The sequence below is a fragment of the Branchiostoma lanceolatum genome, chromosome 2, assembly GCF_035083965.1.
Source record: "Branchiostoma lanceolatum isolate klBraLanc5 chromosome 2, klBraLanc5.hap2, whole genome shotgun sequence".
Taxonomy (NCBI): Eukaryota; Metazoa; Chordata; class Leptocardii; order Amphioxiformes; family Branchiostomatidae; genus Branchiostoma; species Branchiostoma lanceolatum.
This window is the reverse complement of record NC_089723.1, coordinates 25,685,158-25,700,332: the sequence shown is the minus strand read 5'-3', so window position 1 is coordinate 25,700,332 and position 15,175 is coordinate 25,685,158. Positions and strand designations below refer to the sequence as shown.

Here is a 15,175-nt window from a genome sequence, read left to right as displayed (position 1 = left end):
ATTTCTGGGACAAGCCCAGTCACCCGCGCACGTCCCAGTGGGAGGTTCGCGCCTTGGTTGAGCCTAGATTGCATTACAAGCTCCTTCTTCCAGTTGGATACGGTCTTTGCAATCTATTGGGTCTGGTTGGAGACTAAATGATTACATCCTCCCTGGGAAAGGCTAAAGAGGTTGTTGGGATTCACTGGGATTGAAGTTTAATTTTTGTAGTACCGAGAACGTCGGTATCATTGAATGTTGCGGCTCGCATACAGTAGAGACGGTTCAAACTTATGGAAGTACTCCGGAAGAAAGAGGTCTTACTTTCCGTAAAGGCCATTTTCCGTCAAAGAGAATGGCTCGAACCCAAGACATTACACCAAAGCCGATACATTTGTTACGTATACATCAAATCTTGATATAAATTCTGGTTTCTGTTTTTTATAGATATTCGAATTTAGGATCAACCTGAGTGTGAAGGACAAATCATTGACCCAGAAGAATAAATACCTCTGGATAAATACTAAAACTTAACGGTGACGAGGCCAGACGGACTTCATCAAATACTGCTCGCGGCTTCAGGTTAATATGAGCCTCCTTTGTGGACAGTGTGTTCAAACACTTCACAACCACTCTCCGGGTAGGCATTAAAGTCCGACCACTAAAAGTAACCACTGCCGACCTCTGTGGGCAGCTGTTTGTCTTATTGATCCGCTCAGTCTTTATTTGATTAAAATTAGAAATCACAAAGAACGTGCTCATAACTTAGAGTTCCTCAAAATCCAAGAAGCCAACTTGTTTTTGACATTACGACGTATGTCATCTGGCCATTAAAGATGGAATTTGACCGTTAGTACTGGGGGATATAGAGAAATGCTGAGAAAACATTGGTCTTCCGTCGCTGAGCTTATAAGCCTAATTAATCCTGTAGCTCTCCCTCCTTCCCACTTATGTAGCAGACGTTTTGTTGGTTGGTACAAAAACAAGTTGACTTTTGTTTCAAGTTTTATTCGACTTCAGTGCGTGTCAACACGGCGTCGGTGTAGGCATGAATGGCAAGGTTGCAGGTCTCAGGGTGATGCGGAGTTTTGTAAACACTACATCTTGTTTAAACAGCGTGTTGGCTTTCCACAGATCAGGCCAGCCGGCCAGAAATGACTCCAGTGTTGTCCGGGGCACACTAGAGTAGGATTTGAACCTCAGTAACAACATTGTTGCGCTGACATTTCGTCAAGGTGGACCTCGTTTATAGCCATTACACAACCTTATTTGCATAATGGCATAGCATGAGGCGGGAACGTGACACGTTCGTTATTTGTGACTATCGAATGACGACATTTTCTCACACACACGTTTCTGTCAGTATAAGGTGTGGTGTGAGAAAGGCCGTGTACCTTGACATCATTGAGGTGTGCGTTGCGGGAGTCACCGGTTCCACTACGTGACTTGGAGCTATTGTTCCCGGGACAACATCGTCTGCCTACCAGCACGCCTATGTGCGCGGCGTGGTGACGTGTTGTCAGCCTGGTCCACAGTAACGCAAACTGTGGCGGCCAGACATCAGCGTCACCCCGGGGATGGGCAAACTCGGCCAGAAAATGGCGAGCGGAGGAGGCGGCGCCTGTGACATGACCACCGCGTCGGCGTCCTACGGGAGGACGTACAGCGAGCTGAAGCGCCAAGCGGAAAATGCCATGTCTAGAGAGAAGGACTCCTACGAAAAGAAGGTCGACTTCTACAGACGACAGCTCAAGAAGAAGATGAACCGAATTAGCGGCAGTCAGCGAGACCTGGAGAAATCTATGGTAGCCTACTCGCAGCGCATGAAGGTCATCAATGACACGAGGTGGTCGGGAGAAAAGACGACACCAGGCGGAGAGAAGACGAGAAGACTACGCTGGAGTTCCCTGCCACCAGGCGGGAACGCCTCGTCGCGGCCCCTCGGACAGGTAGAAGTACCGGTGAGTTTGTTATCAGGTACGGACAGTAGGGGGTCGTCTGTACGCGGTGGACCGGCGCGCCCGGTGGAAGGTGATAGGGGTTTCAGTGTTGTGAATACGTACGACTTGGTGGACAGAAACACGTCCCTTTCTCATGGGCCATACAGTAGACTTCTCTCGTCGTCTCCTAAGAAAAGAACCGATGATTTCAGAAGGAAAGCACACGATACCGAGGACAAATCCTACTCGCCTTCGGGCAGAGAGACAGGGTCGTCACACAGAGGAAGGGACACCGTCCTCCCCGAACTGTTTGTACAGAAATGCGGTCGGGAACCGAGCCGACACGACCCCGACACGAACCACAGTTCACAAAACGATACACAAAACTCAACATGTACAAAGGCGGAAGAGAAAGACGAGACTGACAGTTCGACGGAAACGTCTAGTTCAGATTCAGGGGGAAGTGTGACAACAGGTGGGAAACGCACAACACTCAGGACGCCTAGGGGTAAAAACAAGGGATCCAAATTATGGAGGCCACGAAAGGGGAAGAAAGTTCGGCAATCTATCGACAAAATGGACACCATTGTAGAAGAGGACGGTGTTATGGAATCAAGAGCAAGCTTTAGAAGTAGGACCAATTCGAGGAAGTTCTTTTTCTACAAGGTAACTCCGCCACCAGAGAGTCAGCAAGGCGGCGGGCTTGAACACAAGCTAAGAGCTGTTGTAGTCGGGAGGAACTCAGACGTGTTGGAAGAAGAGAAACGTAAAAATAAAGCAGAGGAAAAGGAGGATCCCACCAAAAGGACTACCACGGTGATCTTTCCTCCGCTGGTTGGAGAAATGGAAGAACCCCTGTCATTCCAAGGAAAGGCCTTCTGGAGTCCGGACGATTCACTGGTGAGAAAAAAGCCCGCAGGACCGAGCGCGTTTTTACCTTTTCAAGCAGCTAAACAGTCAACTATTAGGCCCTCCAGAAGATCAAAATTGAAACCGGTAATTTCAGAAGCTAGTTTATAAGTCTGCGATAAATGTGAAGTTATAGATGATTTATGACATATTTATATTCATTTTTGCAATATCAGAATTGTAAATAAGGATTACTAAAATATAACAATGTTATAATCTAATTATTTATTCCACAAATGTCTGTTTTTGTAACAGTTTCTCACTTAGACCACAACAGTTTTGGTGGCAATCTGAAATGATTTTGTTACAAATTAAACAATTTCCTCAAATTACAGTTCAACTAAGTGCTTCTTGACTGTAAAGTTCACAAAAATAATGAGAAAATCAATGATACTGAATGCTAAGGTTGTACACTCCATTCTATTTGCTGTCCCACACAAAACATTTCTCTCCCCCGGGGTGAATACTGTGATAGGGCTACTTTTTTTCTGATAACAGACAACCTTGTAGAGGTAATAGTCCAGAGATGAGATAACGCCTATTGTTGATTATCAAGAGATTCATTAACTAACGTATTTACACATTCCTATCTTCGCTTACTTTGACAAAGAAGATCAGATAACAGCACAGTACGTGTTGATGCAAACTTTTGTTTGAAATCCTTCTAGTAAGCTCGTTATAATTAGAAAATGCCGTGCGCAGATGTAATTTACTAAAGGTTGTGACAAAAATAGATATTATTATTATGAAAATCAATCAGGATGATGATGTTACATAAAAGATGATTTTCACTTGACCATATTTAGACGCGGGATATTTTGTTGATGTTAACAAAGTTTTCCATACTTTATTCTTGACATCTCGCGATCGTGCAATTTTGTGTTCTCATTGTGCATTTTGGTGGAAAATGATGATACCAAAATAACCTCCTTAATGATATCAATCACTCCGTGATTTTAAGGTCGGATTGATAGCAGGTGTTCTCCCCATCTTACGACATTGGCTGGGAAGGTTGTTTCTGTGCACGTATACGTTTCCATGTAAACAAACTTATCTGTTTGGATCTTAGCAAATAAGGCGTATAACAACGTCTGCATTTAAGCCCCGTATTTTGACAATATAACAAAACAGACTGGGACTGGAGGGGTAAAATGGCAGTCAATTATGCCCATAGCTTTTGTGCCTTTTCTTTATAAAAGTACATTTCATTATTCTATGTTTTGAGCATATGTTTTGCTTATTGTCCGCAACAATCTTACTCATTCTTGCCTATTCGTGAGGCTGAAAATACAGTATTTGATCATCATAGTGAGCTAGGTTTTACGTGCAGCCTAGGCCACACCATAACATAATCTACCTAGCGTGTTCTACTTGCTTTACCTCGTTTTCTAAAGTTTCAACCGGCCATTTCGTTCTTCAATCAACTTGTTGTTATCCTAGGCTTACGAACTGGGCTTAAAATCGTTTTTAACACGGGGTTCGTCAATACAACATAAGTAAGCTTATGGAGACAGCGTGTCTAAGCCCAGTCCAATGAGATACACTTCCTCAGACTTTAATCCTCGACAGTAACATAAACATCAAACAAAGTGTTAAAATCAGTTTCTGAATTAACACACTTTTGTATAACGTGCAGTTGTGAAACTCAATGTACACATCCAAATCACCTGTGATTCTTGATGTTTAATTTTGTCGCCTCGCCTGTCATACTGTGGCCTACCTACACATTTCCCTGAAATACCTGTGGCATATCCGTTACAAATAGGTTGAAGTTATTGTGAGGTCGTGTGTATCTTTTTTACACAGGTGACCTCCTTCCACAGGTATGGTAGGGAACGGAAGGAAGGTGCGTTTTCTGAAGAATACAGCGTGACTTGACTTGTATGGATAAGATGTGGTTTTAAAACGGGTAAAATTCTTTAGGTTTACGTCTGTTTAACACATATTCGGAGACTGCTGTTCAATTTTCGCTTTTCCCCATTATGTAAGACCATTAAAATACAGCTATTGCCGCACTTTGGCACCACCCCTCGACCTTGTTTTGTGCTGTATAAGCTCAAGTCACTACGTTAAAAAAGCCTGACCCCATTCGGCCCAGCGGGCAAGAATGACCGCAGTTTTTCCAGTGCCTACGTGTGCCCCCGATCACCACAATAACCCACCGTTAAAAGTGTTTGGACAAGGTCACACGCCTGGCTACGAAAGACAGCTCATTTTGTGTCCCTCTACTCAACCGTCACACAGTTGTCATGTGGTGGAACGCGATGTGATCATGAGTGCGGGTTGGGCAAACATATAAAAGTCTGCTTGGCAGCTTCGAGCGGTGGTGTATTGTGCATGTACATAAAACTAGGTCTGAACCGTACTAACTAAGCATTTGAATAGTAGATATGCCCACATAGACGCTGTCTAATCATACCCGTATTCACGCTTGACTAAAACCTGATGACGAAAACAACGAGGGGCGCACGGTGTATGAAGGAAGTGGGTAAATATTGTCATTATGCCATGAGTCAAGTCCCTTTTCAAAAGCGCCCTTAACAACGCCCCCTAACAATTTGTTGTTGTTGGCCGTGAACGAACACATACTCGTTACAGGTTGGAACAGCTACAGGGAAGGATATATGAAAAACAACCTGTTGAATAGGAGCGTTAAGTGGTGTTTTTTAGGTCAACGGGAAGTCCACCATTGTAATGAAGTTAGAGGTGCACTTAACAGCAGAAGCAAATGTTCTACAGATAACATTTTTCTGAATAAAAAAATGATTCATTTTTTACTAATCTGTGATGAAATTTGACACAATTTGTATATCCATAAAAATGAAGTCTCCTAGAAAATAACACTTGCTTCTGCTGTTGAGTGCGACATACTTTCTTCTGAAAAATATATTGATAAATGTCGTAGCCTTGGTGTCAGCAGGCAGGGAACGACCTTAAGTAGTGGACTATAACTAACAAGGTGAAGGTTGACATCCTGGCTAGACAAGTATTTGTGTCAACGATATGAACTAATAACGCATCGAAGGTACGTTCAAAATAGTCTCTTAATTGATTTATCAAGCGCAACATATTATTCTCACTAGAAAATTCTAATATTGCGTAGGGCGTGTTTACCTTTCTTATCTGTGTCCTAAATTGTTATGCACACGTCTATGGAGCAGGGATGCCTGGTTACTTCATCTTGCCTTTATCATGCCGATTGAAATCGAATTCATCTTCACAAAGGGACATGCATGTTGTTTACAGCGTAGTCAAAGTACAGCGCGTGTGCCAAATAAACACGCCGGGGCCACGCCTGGATGCCAGACCGATGCCAGACCGTGCTAGAGGATAACCCCATCGGCCGGAAAGGCCACTTGCCCCGCTACCAAAGTTTGCACCCTCTCTACTATATCTATCTCAGGGGGCATGCTGTTTATCATTTCCTTGGGTGCAAGTTGGCCCTGGAGCCGAGGAACTGGCCTGTGTAGACCCTGCAATAAGTATAGCACCCAGGCTACACTGCACTGTATCTCTCACACAACCCCGTGTATGTTCAGCAAACTCCGCGTTCGTGCCGCGTTTTTGTGACTCCAGTTACTAATAGGAAGGATCTTGTCAGCGCTAACGGTTGTTTATCCCACGATTTAAGTGGTTTGCACGTTTCGTCCCAGACAAATGACTGAAACATGCTTATATATACAGACAGAAGTGCGGAAGACTTGAACATTAGACCCTGAGAGTTGATAACATTCCGAGGGATTAGTGTGAAGTGCCTGGCCCGAGTCAAGAGAGTGATAACACCCAACGTGTTTCGTGTGATATGTAAAGTTTTCCTCACATGATAGACGGTTGTATTGTTGGTAGGATTAACGCAAAGAAAAATGTTATTGATGTTGACGTTTGCTACAAACTTGAGCGACCAGTTTGCACGTTTGTTTTATTGGAATGATAAACGGTAAGTAACCACTCGACTTGGAATAGAAAAGAAAAACATTGCGACAAATTAATGCATTTCTAAAACTAGTTATTGATTAGAAATACAATCAATTGCAACCTTTATATACTGTTTAAGTGCCAGATGAAATCATTCGCTCTTGCTTCCATTGTTCGAATCAAAGTGTATGTTGTAAAGTAGTCATATCATTTACAATGTAGTAAGCCTTTGGGCTTTCTTTGTGTTTGCAGTGTCACTTCTGTCATCTAGCGGCTAAAAGGACAACTGCAGAGGTACATAAAACATATGCGCTCAAGTTGAGCATTGAAACTATGTATAAATGGAAAGAAAGTTCAGAATACCTCCTCTTACGGCTTACACGTATGCTTCAAATGCAGAGTTACGTTTTGAGTCTGCTAACGTGTGAACGGACAGTATACTGGTCTGAAAGCGAATTTGCCCGTTGACTTCGATTATGTACTTTGAGGCTAAGTCGACAGCAGGTGCTCCAGGGCAGCAATGTCGAAAAGGTTTGATATGTTTATAAGTAATACTAGCAGTGGATATAAAGGCAACATTGCCATGGCGACGGTGGTTGTTGTTTTAATTTTTACTTTACCCTGCTTAGGGCACAGTGATAGGTGGTGCTGTTCATGCAGGATTTCTAACAAAAAGGGCTGACGGGTACCTGTTCTACTGGACAAATACACACACACACAGACACACACACAGACAGACAGACAGCGACAGTTCCACTAGATTCTACCAGACACACCCCACTGCCAGAACGAACATCGATTTCATCACAGCCTGATCATGACAACTGAAAACAGCCCACGGACCGGGTTCCCACCATACAAAATGGCTATTCTACTCTGATAGGACTGCTGTTTACATGAACAACATGTTAGGCCAAATCTACACAAATTTTAACATCATAGTCCACTTACCAACAGACACAGCATACACCATGCAACAGTTTGTACACTTATGTTCCCCGAACTATAGAACTAAGTCCTCTAGAGCGTGAATGGCCAGGGATGTTAGCTAAGGATGGAATCCCATGATGGAATGCCAGGATGGAATGCCAAGATGGAATCCCATGATGGAATGCCAGGATGGAATGCCAGGATGGAATCCCAGGATGGAATGCCAGGATGGAATTCGAGTCCCACTGGAATACCAGGCACACCAGTCATAAAGGAATTTGCCAGTAATTCCTGGAGCCCTAATGAAATGTCAGCCTGGGAATCTTAATCCACAGAAATGTTGTTGTGTAAAAATGTGTCCCATGTGTTCTTGGAAGTGTAAAGGATTATATCAGCAAGAAAGTGACATCTTATCAGCAGGATAATCATCTAGTACTAGTACAACTGGCTTGCTAAATTTCCTTGCGACAGTGAAATTTTTCATTGATCGATCTGGCTTGGACATGTTCCCAATGTCATGAATGAGGTTAATGCCCTTTAATTAATCTGCTTGTATAGGTAACTGAAGCAGCGTGTGCACAATCGTTATCAGTACAGATTTTATGCAGTTATGACCTGTTCCCCGAAGAAAGACATTAAATCTTACAGTTGTAAGGACCAGCATTAGGGCGTCTAAAAACATTGTAACAGACACACATTGTTTTAGAAAAGAGCAATATTACTGTAGAGCTGAGGTCTTAAATGGGTCATGTATACATAAGCCTGGCACATCTGGTAGGAAGCTTCCTGTCTAGGTTATCTAGGAGGAATATCCCGAGGGAGGCTTTCTGTCTGACTAACATTTCTAACATTCTTATTGTCTTAATATGCCTATGGACACATGCCTGTACAATTCCTAGAATAGTTGCAATCTGCACACAATACTACATCATTTGGCTCGCCCCTGAGGCGTCGCCAAAAATCATTGGTCGTCGTGTAGATTTCAAACACAGACTTTAACAAGAGTCAGTAAGACACATGTACAGACCTCCGCGAAGTGGTGTTTGTCTTCGTTTGGGCTTAGGTGTTTGGTACTCTAGAGCTCTTACTAGGGATAACAATGTCTTTAAAACAACTTTCCATCTATGTCCAGCTAGCTGTTAATTATAACACTAGGGAGTAACCAATGTAATGATACCCCGTAGGAGGTAAACCTCCTTAACGGATCCGGAGAATGCCACAACAGTATTTCCAATGCGGTCCAAAGTTGATATCTAAGAGCGACCCCTAGCAGCTAAGGAAATAAATGCTCCAGCATCGTAGACTTGGCCAGAGGTAATGCTAGAATTGACCAATCAGAAAAATCTAATGATTATTATCATTCTTAGAAATCAAGTTGGTTTACCCATTGGTCATCACTCAGCAGCCAATCAATACTTACCACAGGGATACATACGGGTTACTTCAAACATTAATCTACACCGATTGGTCAATTTAATTTAGTGGACCAATCAGCGTCGTCATAATTAAGTTGACGACTTTGTTGCAGTTCTACTCTATTCCGCTGAATAACAGTGGCGTCCTTGTACCGTGGCGAATTCGAAAAGCGACTTGAAATGAAAACAGGCACGATAAACGCTGTATTTAACAAACGGGGAGTCTTATAGTGTTATAACTTGGCAGACGTATGGTGCTGTTGCTTCTAAGATCTTTTGGACGTGTCAAAATGGCGCTGACAACGTTCCAACTCCACGTGGGTGTTGATCCAATGTGCCACTACGGTATAAAATGTCACGGTGTGTTGCCTGTGACTGTCAAGGATATTGCTTCATTTGGGGAAATTCTTTACTTACCATCGGTTTTTGAAAGTATTTCGAACCTTGACACAGTATGTGTCTCCATCCCGATGCCATTCTGATTTGGTTTGCCCAAGAAGGCTCTACAAAACCTGTTTGGTGTACATGTATCCTATTCTTGCGACTGTGCGATTGATGAAGTTCTCAATGCTGCAGTTAGCAGGATGGAAGATAGAGGACGCTAAAAATGACCGTGAAAAAAGCTGAATTAATGATGTACGCGTATGTGTGTCTTCTATCTAGGCGTAGGGATTGCGTAACAACAAAACGAAAGTCCGTAGGATACAAACCTCCGTTACGTAATTGATTACGGTGTTTTTCGTGTGGGCTAAGGTGTTTGGCACCCTCTTTACCAGGAATAACTGTTTCCATTTTCATATGTCCAGGTAGTTTATTATGACACTAGGAAGTAACCGAGGCAGTACCCTAACTTCTCCTTGGAAAGTAGCTAATTAATTCCAGGCAGTGAAGGCGACCAACAGATGCTTTAATCGGGCTGAACCACATTACCATCAAGATGGGGGTATCGTTCTATAATTTTACTGATACGATGCCAAAATAGGCATGCATCATCAGGACCTCACTAAGTGCCGACGTTCCAAAGTACAAACAAATACATAAAAGGATCTGGAGTTCGTGCGAACACGCAAACCTTAGACAACAATACCCCCTTCAAGGAGGTAATATCTGGATGAATTATCTAGTCAACTTGATATACACATAATAGATGTGAACCCATTTCTAAAACTGCTATTACGTTATCAATCATTCGAACCCCAATTGCAAGCGAAACACATATTACGTAGTCTATAAACGCAGCACACATATATAAACGTCAGTCTTATGAGAAGCCACCGACGTCTATCACGCACCTAAAACCATCACAAATGCATTCATGAGTTAATGTTTGGCAAATGATATGGCTTTAGATTTAACAATGTTAACGTGATACATAGATTTCTATTTTCCATAAGAAGACTCCGTGCTTTTGTTCTAACCCTGCTTCTTCTGTTGTCTAGATTTCAACAGGTGTCTCTTAATCGTTTTCCAGCTACTTGCAAGAAAGCGTCATTTACAGTTTTCAAAAGATAGCTATCCAGCTCTCATGTTTGCAGCCCTTCAGATCTCCTTGATAGTCCCACTGTCTCCCGCGCCCAAGCGAGAAAACGCCCTTTTGGTCAGCAGAGTCTTCAGGTCCGCACTGTGTTTCCGTGTGGGCTGTTTCACCTTTTGTACACGGTTGGGTTGGACCGAGTGCCGACCCAAAAGTGGACGGATTGGCTCCACTTCCACGGCCGATGGATCGTACTCCATCGGTCCTGACACCGTCACGGCCCCGCTCGACACGAACGATGTGTTGCTCTCTGTATCCGACTTGTCCGACACAGATTCCGAGGAAGGAAAGCGTTTTCTCCCCAGCTGAGGCGATAACGATTGAGGTGACTGTAGTTTATTTGGAGATCCCGTCTCTCCTCGTCTGCCAGCGGATTTATTTCTCCCCTCGCTCCTACTCCGTGAGTTATAGAGCCGTGACGACGGCGTACCGATCGTGTGTGCCCTTGGACGTCTCTCGAAGAGAGGGGAAGTCGGACAACTTTGAACCTCGACGAACGATTTTCCCTCGTTCTTCACGTTCATTGCCTTAAACAGCGGGGTTATTTCTACACTGCCTTCTGAATCGGAGGAGTCGTAGTGTCGCTCTTGACTCAGATGCTCCTGACTCTTGGTGATCTTGATGTCTGGTGGCGGTAGCATGCTCCTGCCTTTCCTGATGGAGGGTAAATCACCGGTAGAGCCAAACATCGGTCCTTTCTTTGGACCTGAAGGATCTCTGGTTGCTCCAATGCGACTGTCCGTGATGCCCACTTTGTCTAGAGCCGTTAGGCTTTTACATTTCGCCCTCTGTTCCTCTGTCCTGTTGCCACGAGGACTGGTGTCGCCCGGTACCTGGAGTAGTCCCCTCTGCGCGCTGATCTCTGCCATCCGCTGGCTGTACCGCATCATGGATCGCTCCAGGTCCTTTCTCGTCACGGATAGCCGCCGGAGATTTCTCCTTCTTTCCTTGTCCATCACTCTTATCTGCTTCCCCAGCTGATCTATCTCCCTCCGGACGCTGTTGTCCGCCGCCGTCTTGGTCTCGCTGTGTCTCGCGATGCCATCGCAGTAGATCAGCTTCTGTATCTTATGACTGGCCATAACGTCTCTATCTACCGTCGGTTCTTCGGTTTAATGATGCACCTGTTCCTCTAGACCCCTGCTGAGATAAACGTTCCACTTTCTATGAGGTGATTAAAACAGAACTGGAAAGACGAGTTTTCTCGTAGTAGCGTCACGCTACCCTCCACAGCCCTCTGATGACGTACTTCCGGTGTCCGCTAGGGCTTACCTGCGGATGGGAGCGGTAGCAACAAAGAAGAAAACAGAGTGTGTGACGTAGGTAAATAAAGTTTCAAGAAGGGTACACACCCCTTTCACGTGAAAAGGTTTGCCGATGAGTACCTGTCACCTGATTTCAGGGTAACGAGATGGTCACACAGATTGTACTTTCACTCAGTTCTTCATGTAAGTACCTCTGGAGCACGAACTCCTAATTTCAATCATTAGACATTTTGTCGGGTAGGGTTAGGAAATACTTTTCCGGTTCTGCCCACTTACCTTACTCATGTCCTCAAGAAAGCATGCACGAAAGTAAATATTTAGAACACGGGGTTACAATTCAGAGGAAGCGACCTGTGTTGACTACCACACAACAGTTCCCCGTCCAGTGTTTGTATAAGGTATAATGACACAGCAAAGACATATCCACAAGAGCCTGGGTTATCCACGCGCTAGCGCCTGTTTGACAAGCTCTTAAGGGTGGAAATGAGGATGGAACACAGATATCATCAGGCACGTTTTGGCCTAGTAATAAACTCATGCCGGCTGACACCAGTGTACCCAAAAGCTGTAAATGCCCAACTGATAATGTCTGATGTGTTATATATGACTTCTGTTGCCACATTATAAATCACAATACTGTTAATAAAGATCGGTGTATCTGACACTCACCCGGTTGTGGTTAATTTTGTCACATTATGGTACTAGCAATGCGAGAGCATTTTGGATATCTTTTTTTGCTCTTTTTAATCTATTTTGATAAAGGTGTCCTCTTCTTAAATTCCTGCGCTCTTGGATTTAAAAGAATTTGGGTGAAACATGTTTGTTTACCACCATACTGATAGTTTCTCGCTGATGACGATGTTTCGGCGTTACATATCATGTGATTCTATCTTTCTATTTCGGGTTTCCTTTCAATGATGTCATATCTTTCTCTACGAACGTACCTTATTAACGTATGTAAATTTCGCCCGGAGCTCTCTTTTGTCTGTAAAAATAGACCAGATGACGCGCATAACTTGTTAATCTGGGTCCCAGCCTTTTTAGCTTCACTTCGCTCTCTTTTGGCTACGGAAGCGACCGAGAGAGCGGAGTAAAGCTAAAAAGGCTGCCAACCAGGCTAACTATTTGTTCCATTCACCAGCGTACGTTCCTGACCATCTGATGGTGACTATGTACCGAGCGGCTCTTATCAAGGAACAGTCCAGTCAACAGATCACCTACTCTGCGTGGAACTAATTAGTTTCACCAACCTGACCTGTCAACTACTTTACATGCGATCATTGTGACTGTGAGATTATGTTGTCAAATGCCAAAACTCGACTGTAATAAATGGAGTAGCCTGTCTCATACGTGTCTTTACAGTTGACTGTGCCGATGACATAGGAGTATGTGTGCGTAGCAGGTAAACATGGAAATATATGGTTACCACACGTATACAGTATACGTATATATGGAGAAGCATTTCAAAACAACAGCTATGAACGACAAGTCGTACTTCTAAATCATACCCATCCTCACATCAGTGTGCTCATACCTTGCACGGCAATGTTATCGCTCCCTGGAGTTGAAAAAAATCTCTATTTGCTCTCTGCCACTTCCCATGACTCGTGGCCTCGCGGGTAACATACAAGTGGGAGATATCCGTTGTTTATGACCTGATTCTTCGGTGACTTCTTTTGTATGAAACAAACTGAACCCGATTCATGTCCGTAACTAAAGGTTAACCCTGAAGTAGTAATGGACGAGACTGAATTTTGCTATTTACAAACCTCTTCAAATTCCACGAGCTATTTACTTAAAACCCGATGTGTCACTCGGATGACAATACAACATTATATGGATTCGGTTATGCTACGTTTGTGCCGGCCAAAGTAGTAACGTTATAACTTGTAACGTTACTACTTCGGCAAAAACGTAGCATAACCGAAAATCCCTTATTTGGAGTATCCCATATGTTTTCACTCTGCTGAACGGGTGGATGATCAATGTTTGCCTGTTATGAAATCGTACGTGGGCATAAATCATATTATCTAAATATCTATCCGCTCGTATGGCTACTACTAAGTATAACATCTAAGTTACTGTCATGTACCGACACACTTCATACAGATCGGCAGCACACAAGAAACAAGATGGCCCCGAATATATCCGACATAGCACACTTACCGTGTTAACTTGTTTTGGTACAGAGTCAGACGATCAAACATACCGTGTGAACCACTGCATGGCCTGGTCTCTACTCACAATGCAGGCGCAAACCATCCCACACTGACGGCTATATTAAACATGTCGCCGTTACCTGGGAAACACGAACGTTGTGTTTGGACTATAAAGGGTGGATAGGTCGACTGTTTAAACATCTAGACGGCATTAGTCACCAAATGGACGCCTCGTCGGCCCGCGTGGTATGTGTGCTTCAAAAACAGAACTTTAATAGTGTAGAAAATATCAACACTTCTGAGAGCTCCATTGTTGTGTGTAATAAATAAAGGATTAAGCGAGCTCCTTAATTTCCGAGTTTGAAGATTAGAAGTTGCAAAAAAAGACGTCCTAAAAGGGGGGATTAGGACTAAGTCTATCACTGTCAGCATAAGGGTGACAAGGACACAAAAATAAGAGGAAATGACATAGGGGGTATTGTTGAAGTAACACGTACCTTGACTGGAGACATGAATCAAGATAAAGAAAGAAATGTCACGTACAGGTTGAAACACGGGGTGACTATTCAACCGGAATGGTAACAACCCTGATCAAGGGAATCAGAAACTTTTCAAAGTTAAAATAAAACCTGCATGTGGTAAGTATGTTGTATATGATAAATTCACAATAAACGTCGCAAAATTCTAAAAACGACTTTAAAACTAAAACGTAATGATAAGAGGATAAAGGATACACAAAAGGCTTCATGTCAGTTTGGATTCGCCGCCGCGGTACGTTCACAAATTTATTAGTCATCTTGTACATCATGCAAAGTCTGGACATTGTTCTCCTGTCGTTCTGGTGATTTGTCCCGTTATGATAGGATAGCGATGGTGCAGAAACAACTGTAATTACCACCTAAATCGCTAGGAGGTGCCGTATGAGTCCACTGCTGTATATGATGACATTCACAACTGAAGGCAACTAAAAGTTTCATGTTAAGATGCATGTTATGATACTCCATAAAAGTTATATATGTTAAGATGCATGTTATGATACTCCATAGAAGTTATACATGTTAAGATACATGTTATGATACTCCATGTTATCCACCATAGAAGGTCGAATTGACGCATTCTTTAAGAAGTA

The 15,175-nt window shown here is 43.3% G+C and overlaps 1 protein-coding gene across 1 annotated transcript; it reads right to left on the bottom strand.

The window, feature by feature from the left end:
* Positions 1-9,974: 9,974 nt before the first annotated feature.
* On the bottom strand, positions 9,975-14,303 carry LOC136428203 (uncharacterized). Its single transcript, XM_066417541.1, has 2 exons — positions 14,054-14,303; positions 9,975-11,894 (listed from the first exon to the last, which is right to left on the bottom strand). Exon 2 carries the CDS (start codon positions 11,702-11,704, stop codon positions 10,628-10,630), a length of 1,077 nt encoding a protein of 358 aa, XP_066273638.1. The 5' UTR covers positions 11,705-11,894; positions 14,054-14,303; the 3' UTR covers positions 9,975-10,627.
* Positions 14,304-15,175: the final 872 nt, after the last annotated feature.